Genomic DNA, 20,016 nt, shown 5'->3' with positions numbered 1-20,016 from the left:
TCTGCTAAATCCTATTATAAATTTCTAGGTGTTTTGTAATCAGATCTTTCATTATATATTCCAGCATTTTCCTCCTACTTATGCTTGCCTTACTGGTCAGAAGTTCCTTGTTTCCTTGCTCCCTCCATTCTTATTCGCTACCTCCTGTGCCTTGATGGGTGGAATTCATATTGTGTTTGGGAAGCATTCTTTAGCCACTGGGAGGAAGCATTGAGGAGAATCCTTGCTATGATTTTTACTGTGGCGCACACCAGACCATCTCAGAGTTAATGCAGTTGGTAAAAGTAAAGGTTCCGTTATTGTCCCATTTAGAATGTAACGTACATGAAATTCTTTAACTTTTGTCTCCAGATTTGCCCTTGGTCTTGAAGTTTGTCATGATTATCACTGAAAAAAAAGCTGGCATCCTCTTCCCCAAATGAAGGAAACGTGGGCATGAATTTATGTCAGATGTACTTCTCTGCCATGTTTTATCCATCCACGGTAATTTTTGTATGTCCCAGAAAGCCTTGTTGTTTGTTGACTGTTGGTTGACATTTTCAACATCCTTCCTGCTGGAAAAATGCTAAAATTGAGGTAGCATTTTGTGAGATGGAGTTTTGACACTTCTGTCAAATATAACATTGATGAAGGAGATGTATGAATTTCATTGGACACTGATAGTCTCATTGTGTTTGATGAGATTTTCTGCAATTTTGCCTTTTAACAGTATAGTTCTATAGATAGAATATAGGCCAAAAGGTGGTCTTAAACATCCATGCATCTTGTAGTTGTCAATGTTGCTGGATTATGCGCAGGCCTCATACATTCTACAAAACGTAGCTAAGATATGGGACATCAGAATTCTTGTTATCAATGCTAAGCACAGCAGCCATAACTGAATCTCAAGACATTTGATATTGAGATCACAGCCCGGATTAGAAAGCCAGCTTAAGGAACAGGTATATCTTCTGGATGGACCAACTGGAAGAAGAATTCTGTCTCCATGGTTTGGTTTTGCCATCAGCAATGAACGAATGTGGTGTCTTAGTGACTTGTCATAAGTAAGCACTGTATGACCCTCTGGCTATCTGTAATGGGAAGCATACCCATTCCAACTTTGTGCAATCTTATGCTGAATCTTATTGACTGTTTAATATCAAAATTGGAAAGAACACAAAACCCTGAAAAGATGAAACTGGAAAGCAGGAAATTCAGACTCAAGAGGAGTCCTCCCTTGACAAATTGGTTAGAACTTGGAAGACCATAACCCTATTTCATCAGTGAGACAAATGCTTGTGGTCCAGACATTGGCAATTGTCAGACTTTGCTTGGGCAAGTTCGACATCTCTTTTTCCACTGCCCCACCAGAGCCCATTTCTCTGGTAACATGCTGCAGACCTTTTTTCTTGACTCCAAAATTCCTGAACCATTTGAACTCTTACCTCAAGAACAAATCAGTTTCTCTCTACAGAAATGCTGCCTAACCTCAGTATTTCCTGCATTTTTTTTTGTTGCTTTCATTTTAGAGCAACAGCAACATTAGTCTTCAGCCTTCTGGTTGTGGCCAGGTCAGTCTTTCTAAAGATTCATCAGGACTTCTTTGCTGTGTCTATATTTATAAAAGCACACACTTTTGTATGCTCTCGTGTCTAGTTTCTCAAACTGTTCTTATACCCTGAATATTTATCGAATATATTTTTGTGCATGTATGTGTGTTTGTTTGTCTGTTTGTCCATTCTCAATGCAAATCAATATGGAGCACTCTAGAAATGTCCAAGGAGGGTTCAGTAGGGGTAACATTTGATGCTGACCACATCAAACTTAACCTTTAAGGTCATATGAAGTTCAAAAGTTTTTTTGACCTGTTTGCACTACTGTTTATTATACAAGTATTTACTAGCACTGACTTGCATTACTGTTTACGATAATTGCGGTAACATTTGATGCTGAATGTCATGAACACATTGAATTTAACCTTTAAGGACATTTGAACTTCCAACCTCAATTAGTTACAGGGCTTTGCGTCAATGTCCATTCAGAATAAAAACAAGTGAAACCCAGTTCAATATGGCCCAAAAAAGTGTACCAGCATTGGCAGAATCTCTTCACAGGCCTGTAGAGTTAGACAAAGGAGAAAGCAAGAATCAACAGAAGAACATTACCATGAGGTTTTTTGGGTATTTTGTTTCAAAGATGGAGTCAACAACTGAGTGTTTTATTTCCCGGGCAATGCTGGGTATGCTCAAGGTCTTTCTGCTGTTGTGCCTCTTTTAATATCGTGCCCTTTGGTTTGTATTACCTCGTCTCTTACTTCTTTCTGAAATGAAACATTTCACATTCTTCAGCATTCAATTTCATCTGCCATTTGTGTCTATTTATTTCACTGCCTATCTATATTCTTCTGAGGTCTACCACTACCTTCTTTGCAGTTCACAGTATCTGTACATTGCAGTGCAAGTTATTAATGCATATTGAGAAAAGTAGTGGTCCTGGTCATGACCCTTGGGAGTGCATCTGTGCAGCACACTGGTCTCCTTTTAATTAATTGTACAAGTACCCATTGTTATCAAAAGATTTTGCTTCAATTATTAAATTTGTGAATTTTATTTGGAGCTTTTGTTCGGAAGTTCCATCCAAATATGGTTAGTGATGTAAACTTTAAAGAATTTGATGCTATTTTAAGAATGAGAGCTTTTGAGTTTGGTATATAAACTTAAAGAAAAAATGTCCCTGGTTCTATGTAGCAGATATTTTACAAGATACGAAGTTGAGTCTGTTTATTTTCAAATATACTGTTAAATTCTCTTCCTTCATTTTTTTGTCAATATGCGCTGGGTATTATCTGCTATAAAATAACCTGTATACTGATTTCTGCTTTCAAAGTGAATTTAATCAACTAGAGAAATTGATCATGGGATCTTTCTCATCAGTGTGGTTCAGTTCTGCCTTAAATAAATGAACTGATGGAGGGTAACAAGACTCCTTTAACCCATCCTATGCACATTATTAGTGATGCATTTAGCATAATGATTCTTTTATTTGACTTGGTGTTTACCATGTGTGCACATTTAAATTCCATGACTATCACTGGATTTTTTGTTCCAGTTGAATGCTTTTTATGCTTAGAGCCAGTAGTTTGAAGATAAACAACTCTAGGTTTCAAAGATATATTATGCATTTGTGTATCAAATGGCTCCATGAAATACTGCAAAAATCTATAATCCCCTCTTATAGCTAGGTGGAGGAGGACAAGAGGAGAAAAAATGGACCAATTTGTCACACGCAGATGATGTTTTACTCTTAAATTGTGGGATTATATTAAGAATGCTTCAGGAGAGCAAGAAATAGTACATTTTGAACAAGCATATCACCATGGTTTAGAGGACCAGAATACCTCTTTTCTAAAAGGTTGAGTCCTTGCTAATGAATAAAAATCCATCTTTTCTTCATATGGTTTAATCTTACTTTTGATGGAAGTACATCAAAATTCCCTTTGCCTTGCAGAATGAAACAGCAGAGCAACTAAGTTAGTCTGACCAGCTGGAAATAAAGTATCATCAGCCATTTATTGACTGACCTCAGGATTACCATCTGTTGTGATGTCGAGGGCACATCTCAAATATCTTGTCATGGCTATCCCTCATTTTCTCAGAGTACCAAAAACATTTATAACAGTCCAGCCACCAACATATGGAGCTACAGACCTGTCATATCAAAAATGAGTGACATTTGCCCCTCTATCCTTGAAGATGTTAAGTAATGATGTGAATTCCCTGTAGTCCCCAGAGTTGTGCCAATTGTTTTTACAGAGCTTCATTTTTAAAAATTTTCCTTTAATTCCAGGTACTCAAGTTTCAATTTGGTTTACTTTCACAACAATTTTATGAGCTCTGTAACTAAAAAAATACTTTCTGGAGTGAATAGAAAAGTTCCAATGAAAATTAACGGTCTGCACAGTTGGTGTAATGGTTAGCACAATGTTGTTACATCGCCAGCAATTGGGACCTGGGTTCGAATCCCACCCTGTCTGTAAGGAGTTTGTACATTCTTCCCCATGTCTGTATTGGTTCACCCCGGGTGCTCCGGTTTCCTCCCACCGTTTTAAATGTACCAGAGGTTACTAAAGGTTAATTGGGTGTAATTGGATGGCACGGGCTTGTGAGTCAAGGCGGCTTGTTACCCTGCTGTTAAGTCGAAATTTTTAAAAAAGGTTACTGATCAATCTTCTGGCTATTTACAGAATATTCCATTTTGCTTAAAATTTCCAACATTCCATTACTTTCCTTCTATACTTGTCATTGATATCTTTTTTCATATTTGTCAAATGGACTGAACTCTGGAGCCACTCCTCAGATTTTAACAACATTTTCATTACCTTGTTTTAGAACAAGGAAAAGGCTTTCATGCTACAAGTGTGTGCGACACATCAAACTAAAACTCTGCTGCTCGTAGATTATATATATCCTTCTATTCCCTTTATAATTTATGTATCTATCATTTTTTCTTCTTTGGCTTGGCTTCGCGGACAAGGATTTATGGAGGGGTATGTCCACGTCTGCTGCAGGCTCGTTGGTGACTGACAAGTCCGATGTGGGACAGGCAGGCATGGTTGCAGCGGTTGCAAGGGAAAATTGGTGGGTTGGGGTTGGGTGCTGGGTTTTTCCTCCTTTGTCTTTTGTCAGTGAGGTGGGCTCTGCTGTCTTCTTCAAAGGAGGTTACTGCCCGCCGAACTGTGAGGCGCCAAGATGCACGGTTGGAGGCGATATCAGCCCACTGGCGGTGGACAATGTGGCAGGCACCAAGAGCTTTCTTTAAGCAGTCCTTGTAGCTCTTCTTTGGTGCACATCTGTCTCGGTGGCCAGTGGAGAGCTCATCATAGAACACGATCTTGGGAAGGCGACGGTCCTCCATTCTGGAGACGTGACCCACCTAACGCAGTTGGGTCTTCAGCAGCATGGATTCGATGCTTGCGGACTCTGCCAGCTCGAGTATTTCGATGTTGGTGATGAAGTCATTCCAATGAATGTTGAGGATGGAACGGAGACAGCGCTGATGAAAGCGTTCTAGGAGCCGTAGGTGATGGCGGTAGAGGACCCATGATTTGGAGCTGAACAGGAGCGTGGGTATGACAACGGCTCTGTACACGCTGATCTTTGTGTGTTTCTTCATGTGGTTGTTTTTCCAGACTCTTTTGTGTAGTCTTTCAAAGGCGCTATTTGCCTTGGCGAGTCTGTTGTCTATCTCTTTGGCGATCCTTGCATCAGATGAAATGGTGCAGTCGAGGTAGGTAAACTGGTTGACCGTTTTGAGTTCAGTGTGCCCGATGGAGATGTGGGGGGGCTGGTGATCATGGTGGGGAGCTGGCTGATGGAGGACCTCAGTTTTCTTCAGGCTGACTTCCAGGCCAAACATTTTGGCAGTTTCCGCAAAACAGGACGTCATGCACTGGAGAGCTGGCTCTGAATGGGCAACTAAAGCGGCATTATCTGCAAAGAGTAGTTCACGGACAAGTTGCTCTTGTGTCTTGTTGTGAGCTTGCAGGCGCCTCAGATTGAAGAGACTGCCATCCGTGCGGACCCGGATGTAAACACTGTCTTCATTGTTGTATCTATCTAGAAGCCTCTTAAATGCTACTATTGTGGATGATCATAGATTGGTGATTGAAATACCATTGAATACCAGGAGTAGGTGGTTATACCCCCTCCCTCTCTTTTGTTGCCAATGGCAGCTCCTTGGTTTTGCTAATTTGAATGGAAGGTTGTTGTTGTGACACCACTTAACTACTGTACGCTTGCACATTATTGACTGTGATTCTGTGACATCGGCAAATATGTAGAGGGTATTTTGAAATGTGCATAGCCACACAATCATGGGTGTATTGTGATTAGAGCAGTGGGCTAAGCATGCATCCTTGAGGTCCACCCACAATAGAAGGAAGCCCATGAATGAAATAGCTGAAGAGGGGTGGGGCTAGGATATTGCCCTAACTTCCTGGGGCTCAGATTATTGACTCCCTACAACCACATCCAAGATACAAATCAACCATTGGAGTATTTCCCTCTTGAAATCCATTAATTTCAGTTTTACCAAAACTCATTGATGTTGCATTTGGTTAAATACTGCCATGATTTTCAAGGTTGGTCATTCTCACCTCACTCTGTAATTCAGTTCATTCATTCATGGCTGTGGTAACATTTGGCCATTGGTGAACTGGTTGTTGGAGTGTTGTTGCTGGTTTCTAGCACGATTCATGAGAGCTTCAATTCGTTTACTAAAGTAGACCGATGGGGTGGTAAGTAGGTAGGTTAGATTTGTTTGTGCTTTTTTGTGACTAGGACATACCTGGGCAATTTTTCACATTGTTTTATAGATACCTGAACTAGAACACCTTGGCGAGAGGAGCAAGTGGTTCTGGGGTGTTGTGACATACAATTAATGGTAATATTGTTCTGCTGAATCTACAAAATATTACTAACTGAAGGAAAAAGCATGTACATAAATAAATACATTTAATGATCAAGACAAACAGATGTAATGAGCATGAAAATGGTCCACAAAAGGACTCCAACTTTTATGAAAGTTAGTGTTAGCATACAACATGGAACACCTGATCTTTTCTAAATTAAGGCAAGACAAGACATGATATGACATAACTACTGAGTACTAATGGGTGGAACAGGATCTTTCCATCTAAGTAGATAGCTCTTGGTGCCATAAGAGTTGTAAATAGTATGAGTTGACGATCCGATGAAGAAAATTGCTTATTAATATCATCTAATACTCCAAGCAAAGCTATTAAATGATTAGGTTTAAGATTAACACATAATATTATTGAAAAAACACACAAAAAACTCCCTCCAATAAGGTTCAAGAGCTCGACAAGATCAGAACATACGTATCAAGGTTGCTTCCCCATCATTACATCTGTAACATCGGGGATTTCAATCAGGAAATATATGGGATAATTTATCTTTAGACATGTTTAATCTGATGTAGAACCTTGAAATGAATGAGAAGGTTGAGCACATAGTGAAGAAGTGAAGAATCAAATCCCAAATTTTGTATGAAATAGAAATTTGTAGATCACGCTCCCATGATCTTTTAATCTTTTCGAGGGAAACCTGATGTGGTTTTGAAAGTACATCATATATAAAGGTTATTAAACCTTTCTGGGAGGGTTGTAATTTGAAAATTACATCCAGCATGTTAGATTAATGAGTCATGGGAAAATTTGGTAATTCAATTGTATTTTAATACTTAATGAACATTTTTGTTTAAGTCGTGGAGAGCATCATTTAGTAGCATTCTGTTTGCCATTTCTTACTTAATTGATTGAAATATTTTTGCATGCTGATTGTGTTATTTGATTTGTTTTGTGGCTATATAAATTGGCATCATTAGCAATATGTATTGAAAATACTCTGATGGATCCGCAAGCCTATCCTGAAGGCATGCACGGGTGTTGTACTATATATCCTATCACTGTGCTCAAGCAAGCTTACTCTTTTAAGATCAAAATTATATAAGAAGGAAACGGGAACAACAGTACATGCAATTTGGGCATGTGAGAAAGTGGAAAAGTTTTGGGACGATCTAAATAAAATCACAAAAAGCAACATACCAAAAAACCCAGAGATCTTCCTTCTAAGTAATATAAGAAGTAAAGAACTTTGGACTCGATTTGGATGGAGCACAAAAAAGATTTATGATGATAGCCTTAGCTGTAGCAAAAAAATGTATTATGTCAACCTGGAAATCAGAAGATACCCTGAGAATACAGCAAAGGTACATAGAAATGAATAAATGTATTCCATTGGAAAAAAAATAACATATAATTTAAGAAATAACATCACAGTATTCGAACAAATTTGGGAACCGTACATGGAGCACAGCAGAGAGGTCCTACCGCGGACCTCCACCGCCTAAAATGACAGAAGGAGAAGACGACGAAATGAACTGACCCAGTGTGTAAAAGTAGATGACACAACTTTCTTGTTTATTTTCATTGTGTGAGGACATTGTTTAATGGGTTTAATGTATCATATAAGTTGAACGTTGAGTGGGTGGGAGGGGTGGGGGGGGGGTGAAGGAGGGAGGGAAGGGAGGGGGGAAAAGGGGAGAAAATGACACTGTGTATATTCAAGAGGGAAATGTTTGTGTGTATTTTGGTCAGTATGGTTCATAGTGTAAAAAATTTAAAAAATAATTCTATTTGCTTTATTTCAAAACCTCACATAACATCACTAAATTATACAAATCCTGCTTCATCAGATTGAACTGTATTTATCAATTTAAGCATAAAGCTTAACACAGAGCATTTAAGACTTTTGTAAAAATTTGTGATGTCAGTTTGACAATGTTTTAATTTACCAAGAAATTACTCATCCTCTCACTAATGTTAAGTCAAATGGAGAATGCATTATCCTGCTGCTAAAGTGACTCTGTATTCCTGAAGGCTGCTGTCTAACTATGGTTGAATAAATCCTAAGTCTGAATTTAATTGCCATTCAGGCTGCAAAATACAATCCTGGTCTTCCTTTTAATGAGAGAATTTAGAGGCCCCAATGTACTCTTTCTGAATGAGTGCTTTTTCTTCTTTATGCATACTCATAGCACATATAAGGCTGAAATTTGACTGCAGAAACTGAAAGAAATGCATGGTATGTGACTTTTTGGAATATTATTGCCATTGTGATATACAACGGATACTGTCAAAGACACATACAAATGGAAAGAATGCTGCAGAACTCGACCATTCACATCTTCAGATGATGGTGCTTCCAATTTTCAAGTTCAATTTTCAATGGAATTAGCTAATTATCAAACCCAGCTTTAAAAAAAAAATCAAAAATTTATGTATTTAATTTACCCATCCTTTACCTGCCACAAATCATTTCAGTTTTTTTTAAGTTCTAGGTGAGTCACTTCTAGTATTGATTGACTGGTTAATTTTGATGGGATGGTTCTGTTCAGGGCATAAGTAAACTTTAGAAGTAGAACATTCACCACAATAATCTCTTCATCACCAATGTACTGTATGCCTTTTATTAGATTCACTTTTAACGTTGGAAATATTCTTGTAAAGCACCCAAGGACAATTATAAATGCTATAAAATAAAACAGAAAAAGCTGACTATACAAAGTTAACCTTTCAGGTTGATTTTTTTTGCCAGAAATTCTGTTCCCCTCTCTAAACATTGTCTGCCATTGGTCACTAAAAGAACTAGAGAAAGTAATGTTTAATTCAGATCATCTGATGGGAAGGTATGTTTTTATGCCTCTCATTGATCTAAAATCATGGATTGTACTCAATCCAAGCCTTTGTGACAGGACAAATAATAATTTGGCTCAAATTGACTGTCTTGTTCAGAAATACTATTGCCAACTAGGAATTTGAATTAGAAATATCACATTGGAGTGGAAGCAGAAACTGGCTTAATTTGCCAACTTTGCTTTTCTAAATGTCAGGATGATGCTGAGTTGTTGCTTTTTTGAAATTTTCACTGGAGTAAATTGGCACTCGAGGGGGTCATTTTTTGTGTTCTTAAATTTAGGAGTTTTAGTTGAACGTACTTACTTAGAATTAATTATTTTCTTCCAAGCTTGGCACATTCTTGCTTTGTTCAGCTTGGTTTATTGAGAGCAGGAAATGCTCTTCTAAAATAGTATTTATATATGAGATGATGTAAAAGTCTCTGTATTCTACATCTCAATTATGCCACACATTAATGGTTGTCATTGAAACTGAGTGCCAAAAGTGTTCTATTTCTCAGCATTGAATATTCAGCAGACCAAAATCCACTTGCAGAGAGAAGATATACTGGAGCCAGAGATAAAGTGCAGTGTTGTGCATTTGACTAATGCCATAGAAAAGAGGATTTATTTAAAATTATTCTGAAAAGTTGAATGTTAATGTGTACAAAACTTCATTTACAGAGCAAATAAGGAACAATAATTTAAACTAGTCACTGAATTTGTGACAAGGGTATGTAATTTAACAAAAAGAGGGAAGGTGAAGGATTTTGTTTGGCAAAAAAATTTGAATATTAAATACATGTTCACAGATGGCTATCAAATCAGTTGCAAGTAAAATGTTCTTAAATGATTCAGAAAAGAGGAGAGAACAAGAAATACAATAATATCAGGGTTCTTGTTTGCTGAGCTAACACAGGCACAATTAAAAAAACCCAAAATCTGAATTCATATATCCCGAGAAATAACAAATATACTCAGATATGCAACAGTTAATGTAGATTCATCACTATGTAGGGGGAAAGAAGTTTAAAAAAATATGGAGATATAATCTATTTACATGGAATATAGCCATTTTTGGCCTTCGAAAAATGATTCTAAAATGCCATGTATAATGTTCAATTGAGCCGACAATATTATTGTTCAGTTGAAAATAGTATTTGGAAGAAGAAAAAAAAATCTCCCTGCAGATGTGAAAAGCAGCAACCCTAAGTGGAGTGAAGGACATGTAGAGTAGCTCTACTCCGGTAGAGTTGGAACTAATGTGCAGTACTGTGGCAAGATAGACTGAGAAAGCCTCTATCCCCAATCATTAGAACATCCAACATAATTGTCCTGAAGTCAACAATAATTAATCCCTCTGAAAAGACTCCTAACTTCATTCTCATTAAACACCAAGTCTGCTTTCACAAAACCTACTAGGAGATCCAAGAACCAATAAACCAAAAGCACAAGGTGTTTTGAGATTGGTAACTCCTATGTGTTTCAAAGGAAAAAGAAACATCTCTGAAGTTACCAGAAGGCTGAAAGGCAACAAAACCCCCCTGATCCAAATAGAAGGTGTGTGGAAAGAGTACAGGATGTCCAGCAACACACTGCTGATAACCACAGCAGCTATGGGTTCTTCAGGCCTTAAAAGACCATTTATGGCTGAACCATCTATGCTCTCACCCTGTTGAACACCAAGAAAGTAAGTTCCCATCTCAGACTATTGGAGAAGTCCTTGAAGATTCTGTCCTTGATTTGAATGTTCTTGATTCCATGCCACAGGTAACTATTCAATCCAACCTTGCCGCCACCCATAGACTAATAGGAAGATCAAAAGATCCTGTGGAAATTGAAAAATGACAAGGCTTTGGGGGCAGATGTTATCCCTGTAACACATGACAGAGAGAAACTTCAAGCATGTTCACAGCCTCTTCCTCACATTTGAGAAGTGAAATGTGCCAGGGAATCTTAGCGATATAATAACTACCACCATTTTCAAGAAAGAGCCAAATGTGATTGCAGAACTGCAAAAGAGAAAATCAATATCAGCATCCTCCTCCAACACCACCTCCCTGTACTCCAGTTACTCTGCAAATCACAGCCTGACATCCATTAACCATTAGGCTGAGTAGGCTGAAGTTTAGGGGCCCGAAGAGTAAGGTGGCCTAAGCCCCTAGGCTTCAGGGCCTACTCACAAGGGTAAATGCCTTCCGCCTGGTCTCTACTTACTGCATCTGCGTGAAAGAAGCAGGCAGTAGTGTGGGCGTGGCCAGAGTTGGGGGTCGCGCCGTTGCCAGGGTGATGTGTGCACAGTGTTTTCTGGGAGCCTGCGGTATCATAATGAAGATTTGTGTTTTTTGCGGAATTGCGACATGCGACGTGTTCTCTGTGTGCGATGATTGCGAATGGATGATCCTCCACCTTCCCACCAAACTATAAGATTTTCGCATCCAATTAGTCAAACTCTGACTGAATTGGATGTTAAAAATCTAATAGTTTAGTGGGAAGGTGGAAGAATCGAGGATGATTGGATGGGGGGGGTGGGGGGGGGGAGTTGAAAAGCTGCTCACCTAACCCCAGAGAGCGCCAGAGGCAGACACTTAAATAATTAGTGGAACTCTGGTGGGCGCAACTGTGATTGACTGAGAGGCCGCCTCAATGAAGTCACAGAGAGGTGGCCTCTCAGTATCACCCAGTGACCAGGCCCAGCGGCGCCACACCCACAACAAGAGTGCCACTAATTACTTAACTAACTGGCCTTTCCGTGCTGTTAGTTGTAGTTTTTGTTTTATGGTTTAATGGTTCTATCTATGGTTCTATCATGCCTGTTTTATGTGTTATGGTTTAATGATTCATTCAGATGTAATAAAAAGGTCTGATATAATTGATTCATATAACTTGTCTTCATGATATATTATTATGCATGTTATGTTACGTACTGACATTAAGTACAACATTATACACATCAGTATAGTCGTTCTTCTCCTCTTGTTGCTCAATCAATGCTCACACTACTGTTTGCGAAAAGCGCATGCAAGTCTAAGCCTGAGGTCTACGGTGTCTGCTTCCTGCTGCAGAGCTCGGCTCATCATGCATGCATTTACAAACTACTACCAGCAAAAAGGCACCCTACTACCCTGTCCAACCCCTCCCCTCTTCATGCACCCCTCTCCACACTGGGCTATTGCCACCCAGGCCGTTGACAGTGTAAGCAGTGTGGATAAGAGAACTATGCTGGAAGGTGCTCCACTGTTGGCTTCTGGTCGAGCTGGTGGAGGCAGGATCTTTCTCCATACCAGATATATTTAGATCAGTGGTTCTCAACCTTATTTTTCTACTCACAAACCACCTTAAATAATTCCTTACTAACCAAAGAGCATCTATTCTATAGCATAGGATGTCACAGGTGTTTTGTGGTTAGTAAGGGATAATTTAAGGTGGCATGTGAGTGAAAAATGTTGAGAACCACTGAGTTAGATAAACTCTTGAAATGAGATGGAAGACCATACAGTGCAGAACATCGTCTTCAGACAGTACGAATATGGTGGGCCGAAGGATCTTCCCCGCGCTACGGTTTGAATTGAGGATCCTTTGCACTTCCACTGGCAGGCCGGGAGGGGATTGGGTGCGCGCTGTCCAGGGTCAGAGATTCTTGGCTCATCATCCGAGTGGAGTGGCTGACGGGCCGTGGATCAAGGTGAGTGGCTGATGGGCGGGCAGGGAGGGGGAACACGGGCAGTCCAGCTGTCTTGGAAAAGCTGGCGGGGCCTTGTGGCTTGGGCAGCATCCACGGAGGACAATGGCATCAATGAAAGAGTGAAGGTGAGAGGAGGAGAGAGGGGTGTGTACATTTAGAATGAATACCGAAATCATAATACTAACCCAAAAGAGTGGTAAAATATAGAACAGCTTTAAAGATTGAAACTGACATGACCCACATCCACACAAAATCATCTTATGATGAGAGAATGTATAAGCTTCAATTTAAATAGATGAATCTTCCATTTAAAACACAAGCATTGAAACTATAACCACTTAAAAGTCATTCCCCCTCACCCCTGCCCTCCCTATTATCTTCCAAAATTAAATTTATCACCACAATTTGTCCTTGAGTTTACAGAGCCTGAAAAACTTCCATTAAACCAGCCAACAAGCTGTGGCACATGCAACTCCTAGTGTGTGTGAAAGAGAGAGGGGGTGGGGGGCGTTGGAAGGAGGTGAGTTGGGGCATGGCCCGCGAATGCCCCCCATGACACCATCCCTGGGGGGCCTTACTAAAACAGCCTAGGGGGCTAGGTGGTAGTTAATCTATCATTGGTGACATCCATCTATCCATCGAGAGGCATACTGTCTGAGACCTCTATGAAATGGAGGACACAGCTTCAATCACAATACTCAGCCTTCACACAAAGTTTTAGGACTTTTCTTGTGCTACATGCTTGGTAAATAGCTAGGAAGAAACTCTGAAGTTAGTATTGCCTGCATCCTATGTAGTTAGAGGAATTCCACTTTCGTGAAACAGCCAACTTTAGGGCACAAGTTAAAAATTATCATCAACTGAGCTGACGTAGCAATTTGCGTCAGTGTCCTAGATGTGAAAAGATATTACCAGCTCTCACCCCTGGTGGTGTTTCCATGACTGACAAGGGAATAAATTTAAGATTTTAATTTAAAATTTACAGTTAGATTGTGATATTCACTACCACAAATGAGATAATAAGTGACTGAAATTAATTTTAAAAAGAGGGGAATGGAGAGTGAACACAGAATAGGCTTGGTTACTCATGTGAATTAAAACACTGACACAGATTTGACAGGCTGACTGACAGTTTGCAGTTCTGAAATGCCCTATATTCTGTTGCTTTTCATACCAACTTGAAACAAATCAAAACTAGTCAAAAGCCTTAAAATATTGGCAGACAATTGCAGTATGGTCTTGATTATAAACCCGGGGTTACATGGGTTTTGTAATAGAACTATAAACCATCATTCCTTACTTAAATAGGAGATAAACAAACATGACCTCAAAAGGTCTTCAGGTATAAATGCTGAAGGGTTGATAATGATACTGCATTTCTAGAGATCAAAGGCAATGTTCTCCAAGGAAATTTTGGGATTTTATATCATATGATGCATTCCAGCTGATATTCATTTTCAAATGTTAAAATTGGTTGATTGTAACATTAAACAAATATTAGCAATTGAAGACTCAAAATCTACATGAGCAATCACTCTCCCACATCTACTTCCTGCACCCAAGCTCATAAAAGCAATTCACTCTTTCTGGACTCCATCGCATGCTATGTACTTTCCAGACACATTTTAAGTATTTTTTTTATTTCCTCATCTTCTTCACCCTCAAGTTAGTCAAAACTTCAAAGTGCTGACCAGGACAAATATCATAAGATAGTTTAACTGTAATTCAGCATTTTAAAAAAAACCACTATCCTTGGATAATCATTGGGGAAAGAAACTCTTGTGTTTGCCAAGTTAAAGACAAATGCAATTACTCAGATAAATAGTGCTGGTAACTTGTAATTTAAAAGCTTTTATATAAAGATGCCATGATTGATTAATTTAATGGTCAAGGCCTTTAAAACTTGAATGACTGGATTCCAGAAATGTCTTTCTTCTGCAGCTGTGCAGCATTTACAAATAAAATCAATAAACACATGGTGTGCAGATTATCTTAGAACAATAACAGCACAAAAACAGGCCACCTCGGGCCCCCCCTAGTCTGCGCCAAATCATTTTTTTGCCTCGTCCTAATGACCTGCACTCAGCCCATAGCCCTCCATACCTCTCCCATTCATGTACCTGTCCAAATTCTTCTTAAATGTTAAAGTTGAACCCACATTTATCACTTCAGCTGGAAGCTCATTCCACAACTCCCACCACTCTCTGTGTGAAGAAATTCTCCTCATGTCCTTTGGTTTGTATCTCACCTACCCTCAGTTGAAAAAGCCAATCTACATTTACTCGGTCTATCCCCCTCATAATTGTAAATACCTCTATCAAATCTCCCCTCATTCTTCTACACTCCAGGGAATAAAGTCCTAATCTGTTTAACCTTTCCCTGTAACTCAGTTCCTGAAGTCTTGGCAGTATTCTATTACATTTTCACTGCACTCTTTCTAATCGATATCTTTCCTGTAGTTAGGTGACCAAAACTGCACACAATACCCCAAATTTGGCCTCACCAATGTCTTATACAACTTTACCAACACATCCCAACTCCTGTCCTTGATTCTCTGATTTATGAAGGCCAATCTGCCAAAAGATCTCTTTGCTTCACAATTGTACTCATGTGGGTCAAGATGGTCTTTAAAGAACTGCTTTGCTCCTGCTAGGAAACAGATGAAGTGGGATAATGGTAGTGATAGCATAAACTAGTTTATCTGCTGTGATAACTGAGTATAATTACATCAGACAGTGTACGCTGAGTCACACAAAGCTGAAACATCATGTTCAACTTCTAACTCTGTTACATTTGCTGACTGAAACCTTGGTATTGTAATTTACAGTGATCATGATGTGTTGAGTTAGGGGAGGGGAACAACAATACAGCATCACTATTAACCATTGCTGGAAAGGATGGATTTATAACCATTTTACAAGTCCAATGCTAATCTCAGTTCTGAAGTGCTCAGTGTGAACAGGCTTTCAACATTCAGTCCAAATTCATGGATTAAAATTAAACATGACATCCTTAGCAACATGGAAGTGAGAAGCTGAATTATGTGAATTTGCCCACTTGCTTTGAATGGGTGAACTCACTTCGGGACTTGGCATCAAGCAACATAGTGTGCCACATTTTAACAAAAGTTTGCCTTTCCTTGGTCATATTATTGAACTATTTTTGATTTGGAACTCACCCCTCAGTTTTCCTATTAAGAGACAGTCAGCCATCTTACTGTTTAGCCAGTGTCATTCTTTAATCTGTCATTAGGAATTGAAGATCAGTGCTGACATCTAATTCTAAGAAAAATATTACATAGATACATACAGGTGGTCCTCAACTTACGACACATGCGAGTTACGTCCACCCGCACATACAAATGAAATTTTAAAACTACTGTACATATGCTGAGATTCTTCATTAAAGGTTCATTTGTTGAATTTTTTTTTAAAACATTGCTTTAATGCCTCATTAAGACCTGCAAATCTGACTTACGAACAATCCGAGTTATGACCAATCCTTCAGTCCCAATTACGGTTGTAAGTTGAGGACTACCTCAAGTTGAAGTACTTTCCAAAATACAGCAAAACTATCATCTATCCTCGTTCTATGATAGCTCCCAGCTATCAAGCAAGTCAGGATTGCTCAACAATAATTGCCTTGGTGTATTTTGTGATATAATTTTCTTTCCCCCATTTCTTCCTCAAAGAACCATTGACTCATTGCTGAGAAACAGTTCAAACCAAACCTTCTCCAGGTTTCTCATTTTGGTTGGACAATGTTTGTCATTCCTTTCTTCCAATGTCCACACCCAATTCACTCAACGATTACTTAAGCAGAAATATTGCCTATTTTTTCCTTAATTGCTGGTGATATCATCATGAAGTCATAGAGTTCTACAGAACAGAAACAGACTCTTTGGCCCATCTTGTCCACGTTAATTAATCTAGTTCTGTTTGCTTGCATTTAGGTTTTTTTCACATACCACTTCAAGTAATCCCTTACTAATCACAGAACACGGGGATTACCTTCAGGTGGTATATGTGAGTGGAATGAAAAAGTTTGAAAACCACTGCTCTGTAAAGCTTTCCTATTCATTTAGTTGTCTAAATTTCCTTTGAATGCTCCAGTCCTACCTGCCTCTATTATTTCATCTGGCAGTTTGCTTAAATGTAATTGTCCCAGTGAACTTCCATCTGCCATTCCTTGTCCCATTTCCCCCAGTAAATCGAGATCCTGTTGTAACTCAGCACAAACTCGAGGTCAGATGGTTGGCTCCTGCTCCTTTTTCTAAGGGTTAAAAAGTCCATTCTAACCTTGTGAATTGAGATTTTCTTTGACCCACACGTTCGGCGAATCATCTTCCCTGAGATTCCCACTGGGGTCGGTTGAGGGAGGAAACCAAAGTGATTTCAAACTCATAAGCCTTGGGGAGGGGGGTGGAAATACGGCGTGAATTCCACTCACATCGACTTTTAAAAGACTGCGCTTAAAGATCCCAAGAAATAAGAGTTTAAATCATTTTAGATTTATAGACCAATTTGTGATTTAAATGCTAGAAATTTGTTGCAGCTAAATTCTAGTCGGAATTTAAAATGAGAATTGCCACAGAAGCGGAATGGCATCCCCGCGGGAATCCGTGTCGCCAGGTGGAGTGGAATTACAATTACAAAATGAGATGGAAATAAAAGGCTAATCTGTCTATTACTGTACCTTCCTTTGCCTGTCACTATCATTTCGGTGCCCACAGAATGGAACTTGCACCACAGCAACTCGTTCTCCTTAACCAGTCTGATTATTGGGAGCATTCTGATGGTTTCCAGGTCCATAGGAATATCTGCTCCAAAAATCCTCTTTAGGAAAAGTTTCCACCATAAAGTTGCTCGGTGATAAGTGCGCCGATCCTTCTGTTCGGGATCACTGGTCGCATATCAAAACGGGAGTCTCGACATCACCACCAGTCGAAAATAAACCAACGCTGGACTTTCATCGTCCCCAGACGTAATCCTTCCCTAATTTTGCACCAGACCAGCGGGGGGGGGGGGGGGGGGGGGGGTCCTTCAAAATATTTCAAAGCCGGAGGATCTCAACGATCATCTCGAGCCGGGGCCAGATAACATTCTGGATACGGGAGTGATTCCTGTCAAGTGGAAGAGAAGGTAGCTTTCGCGTCAAAGACGAGGCCAGATGAATAGGATCCTCGGTGGAGGTGCTGATGCTGTGGTCTGGGCGCCGCTGCTTCATCCGACCCCCCCTGATCGCGTCTCTCCGGTTGGCCGTCTGCAGGCAGACCCTGCGCGGCTCCGATCCCGGCCGTCAGCCTCTTATCCGATCCGCTCTCAAATCGGCTGGAACTGGAGATCTGATCTCTCATCACAGACGCGTGCTAACCCAACCTTCCCCTGGCTCACCTCCCTCTCGCACTCAATTTATTTTATTTATTATCTGACACGCCGCGATCACACGATATCTTCCGCGAGCCCCTTCCCTGGGCTCCATCGTCCCCCCTCCCCACCCCACCCCCGCTAATCCAGTTATTTTTATCCAACAGCACCACCCCTCCGCAATGATCGCCACTGTGTTCTCTCTTGAAGCCAAGCTTCCCTTTAACTTGAGCTACTGAAAAAAAAATAGATAATGCAGTCCAGACGGTGTGAATAGTGCGTGAAGGCACCCAATTTCATCCTATTATCATCAGGTCCATCAGCTGCTCGAAAAAAAGAATAAATAAACACTCTTTTCAGCATCTGACGTGTCACTTTCGCCCTCACGCCCTAAATTCTGGCAACATGTAACCGATCTTCACCCAAACCAGTTGCACAGTGATGTCAAGGAGCAGCTGGTGCCAGCTCGCTTTGTAATATGTACTGGCAGCGGCCGGTTCTTGCTCAACCCCTGTTGAACAGACAGACGAGGGTTGTTTTCCTCATTGTTTCTTGGATAATTGCTAAGAAACTCTCGTCATTGATCCAGAATTTAATTCAAAATGTATTAGGATGATAAAGCGGCTTTGTTTAAACTCCTGGATCAAGGTCATGCAAATCCAATTGCGATTTCCAGTGAAATTTTTGGGCAATCAATGATCTCCATGCACTTTCTTCACGTTAATGACCCCTATTCTCCAAATTTATTCGCAAAAAAAAAGAAACCAGTTCAATTAAGCACACTTTAATTGCCCATTCTGCAGACAAGTTATGAGTTTTAGACAATGGCTGTGATAGAATTCGAAAATGAAACAAAATCAGAATCAAAATCACCCAGCCAAGTACTTGTGGATAAAATAAATCAGAGGTCGCATTACTCATAGAGGTATGAGTGCAGAAAGTACAGTGGAAAGTTATAACTCAATGCCTTCACACAAATAATCATTTTAACAATCACATTTAACAATGAGGGATGAAATTTAAAATTTGTCCTATTGTGCATTTGATTATGTGATCATATTGCTTCGCCTTGTTAATAACTCGTATGTAGTTAACATGGTAAACTCAATTTTTAAAAATTTAAAAGACAGAATTTTTTTTAGAATTGGTGAAGGAGAAGTTTATTTCCACACATAGCAGCTCTGGTCTGCCTTTGATTGTTTCGGTGTCTCACACCCCTCCCCCCACCCCCATGTGACTTCTAGTGTCCAATGACTTCTGCAAATCATGCCAGGTTATTGGAAGGCAAGGCATTACCTTTTTGCCATTTTGTCTGCCCTTGTGAGAAGATGACCTGCAATTGTTGAAATTTATTGTGCAATTTAGATTGGGTTTCACTATTTAATGTGTGATTGAAATAGTTTTTTTAAATGACTTAATAACCAGTTGTAGGACAGTGGACAATTCTGAACATGACACTGAAAGGAAACTATGAAGCTAAGGGAAGATTCACGCAGATGTTATAACAGTTGTAAGAAGCTGGAAAAAAAATAGGGGGGTTGTGTGGAGCAGAGATTTAAAAAAGTGAGCTCAAAGAATTTCCATGATGATAATAATAAAGACCAATGAACAAAGATTATAGAATGATGGAGTTATAGAGCAGACATACGGGACCGATAGTCAACTCACCCATATTGTCCAAAAGCTTTAGCTTTCCGTGGATGCTGCCTGTCCCACTGAGTTCTTCCAGCA

At 39.7% G+C, this 20,016-nt stretch overlaps 1 protein-coding gene across 1 annotated transcript in view; it reads right to left on the bottom strand.

Moving 5' to 3' along the window:
• The window catches only part of fam222aa (family with sequence similarity 222 member Aa), a 272,521-nt gene extending 254,570 nt beyond the window's left edge, over positions 1-17,951 (bottom strand). Inside the window, exon 1 of the mRNA XM_069932732.1 lies at positions 17,615-17,951. Coding sequence (XP_069788833.1) covers positions 17,615-17,730 — 116 coding nt within the window. The 5' untranslated portion in view covers positions 17,731-17,951. The remainder of the gene's footprint in view (positions 1-17,614) is intronic.
• Between the last annotated feature and the right edge of the window lie 2,065 nt (positions 17,952-20,016).

This window comes from Narcine bancroftii, chromosome 4 (assembly GCF_036971445.1).
Source record: "Narcine bancroftii isolate sNarBan1 chromosome 4, sNarBan1.hap1, whole genome shotgun sequence".
Lineage (NCBI taxonomy): Eukaryota > Metazoa > Chordata > Chondrichthyes > Torpediniformes > Narcinidae > Narcine > Narcine bancroftii.
Note: the sequence above shows the minus strand (reverse complement) of the source record. Positions and strands in the feature narration are given on the sequence as shown.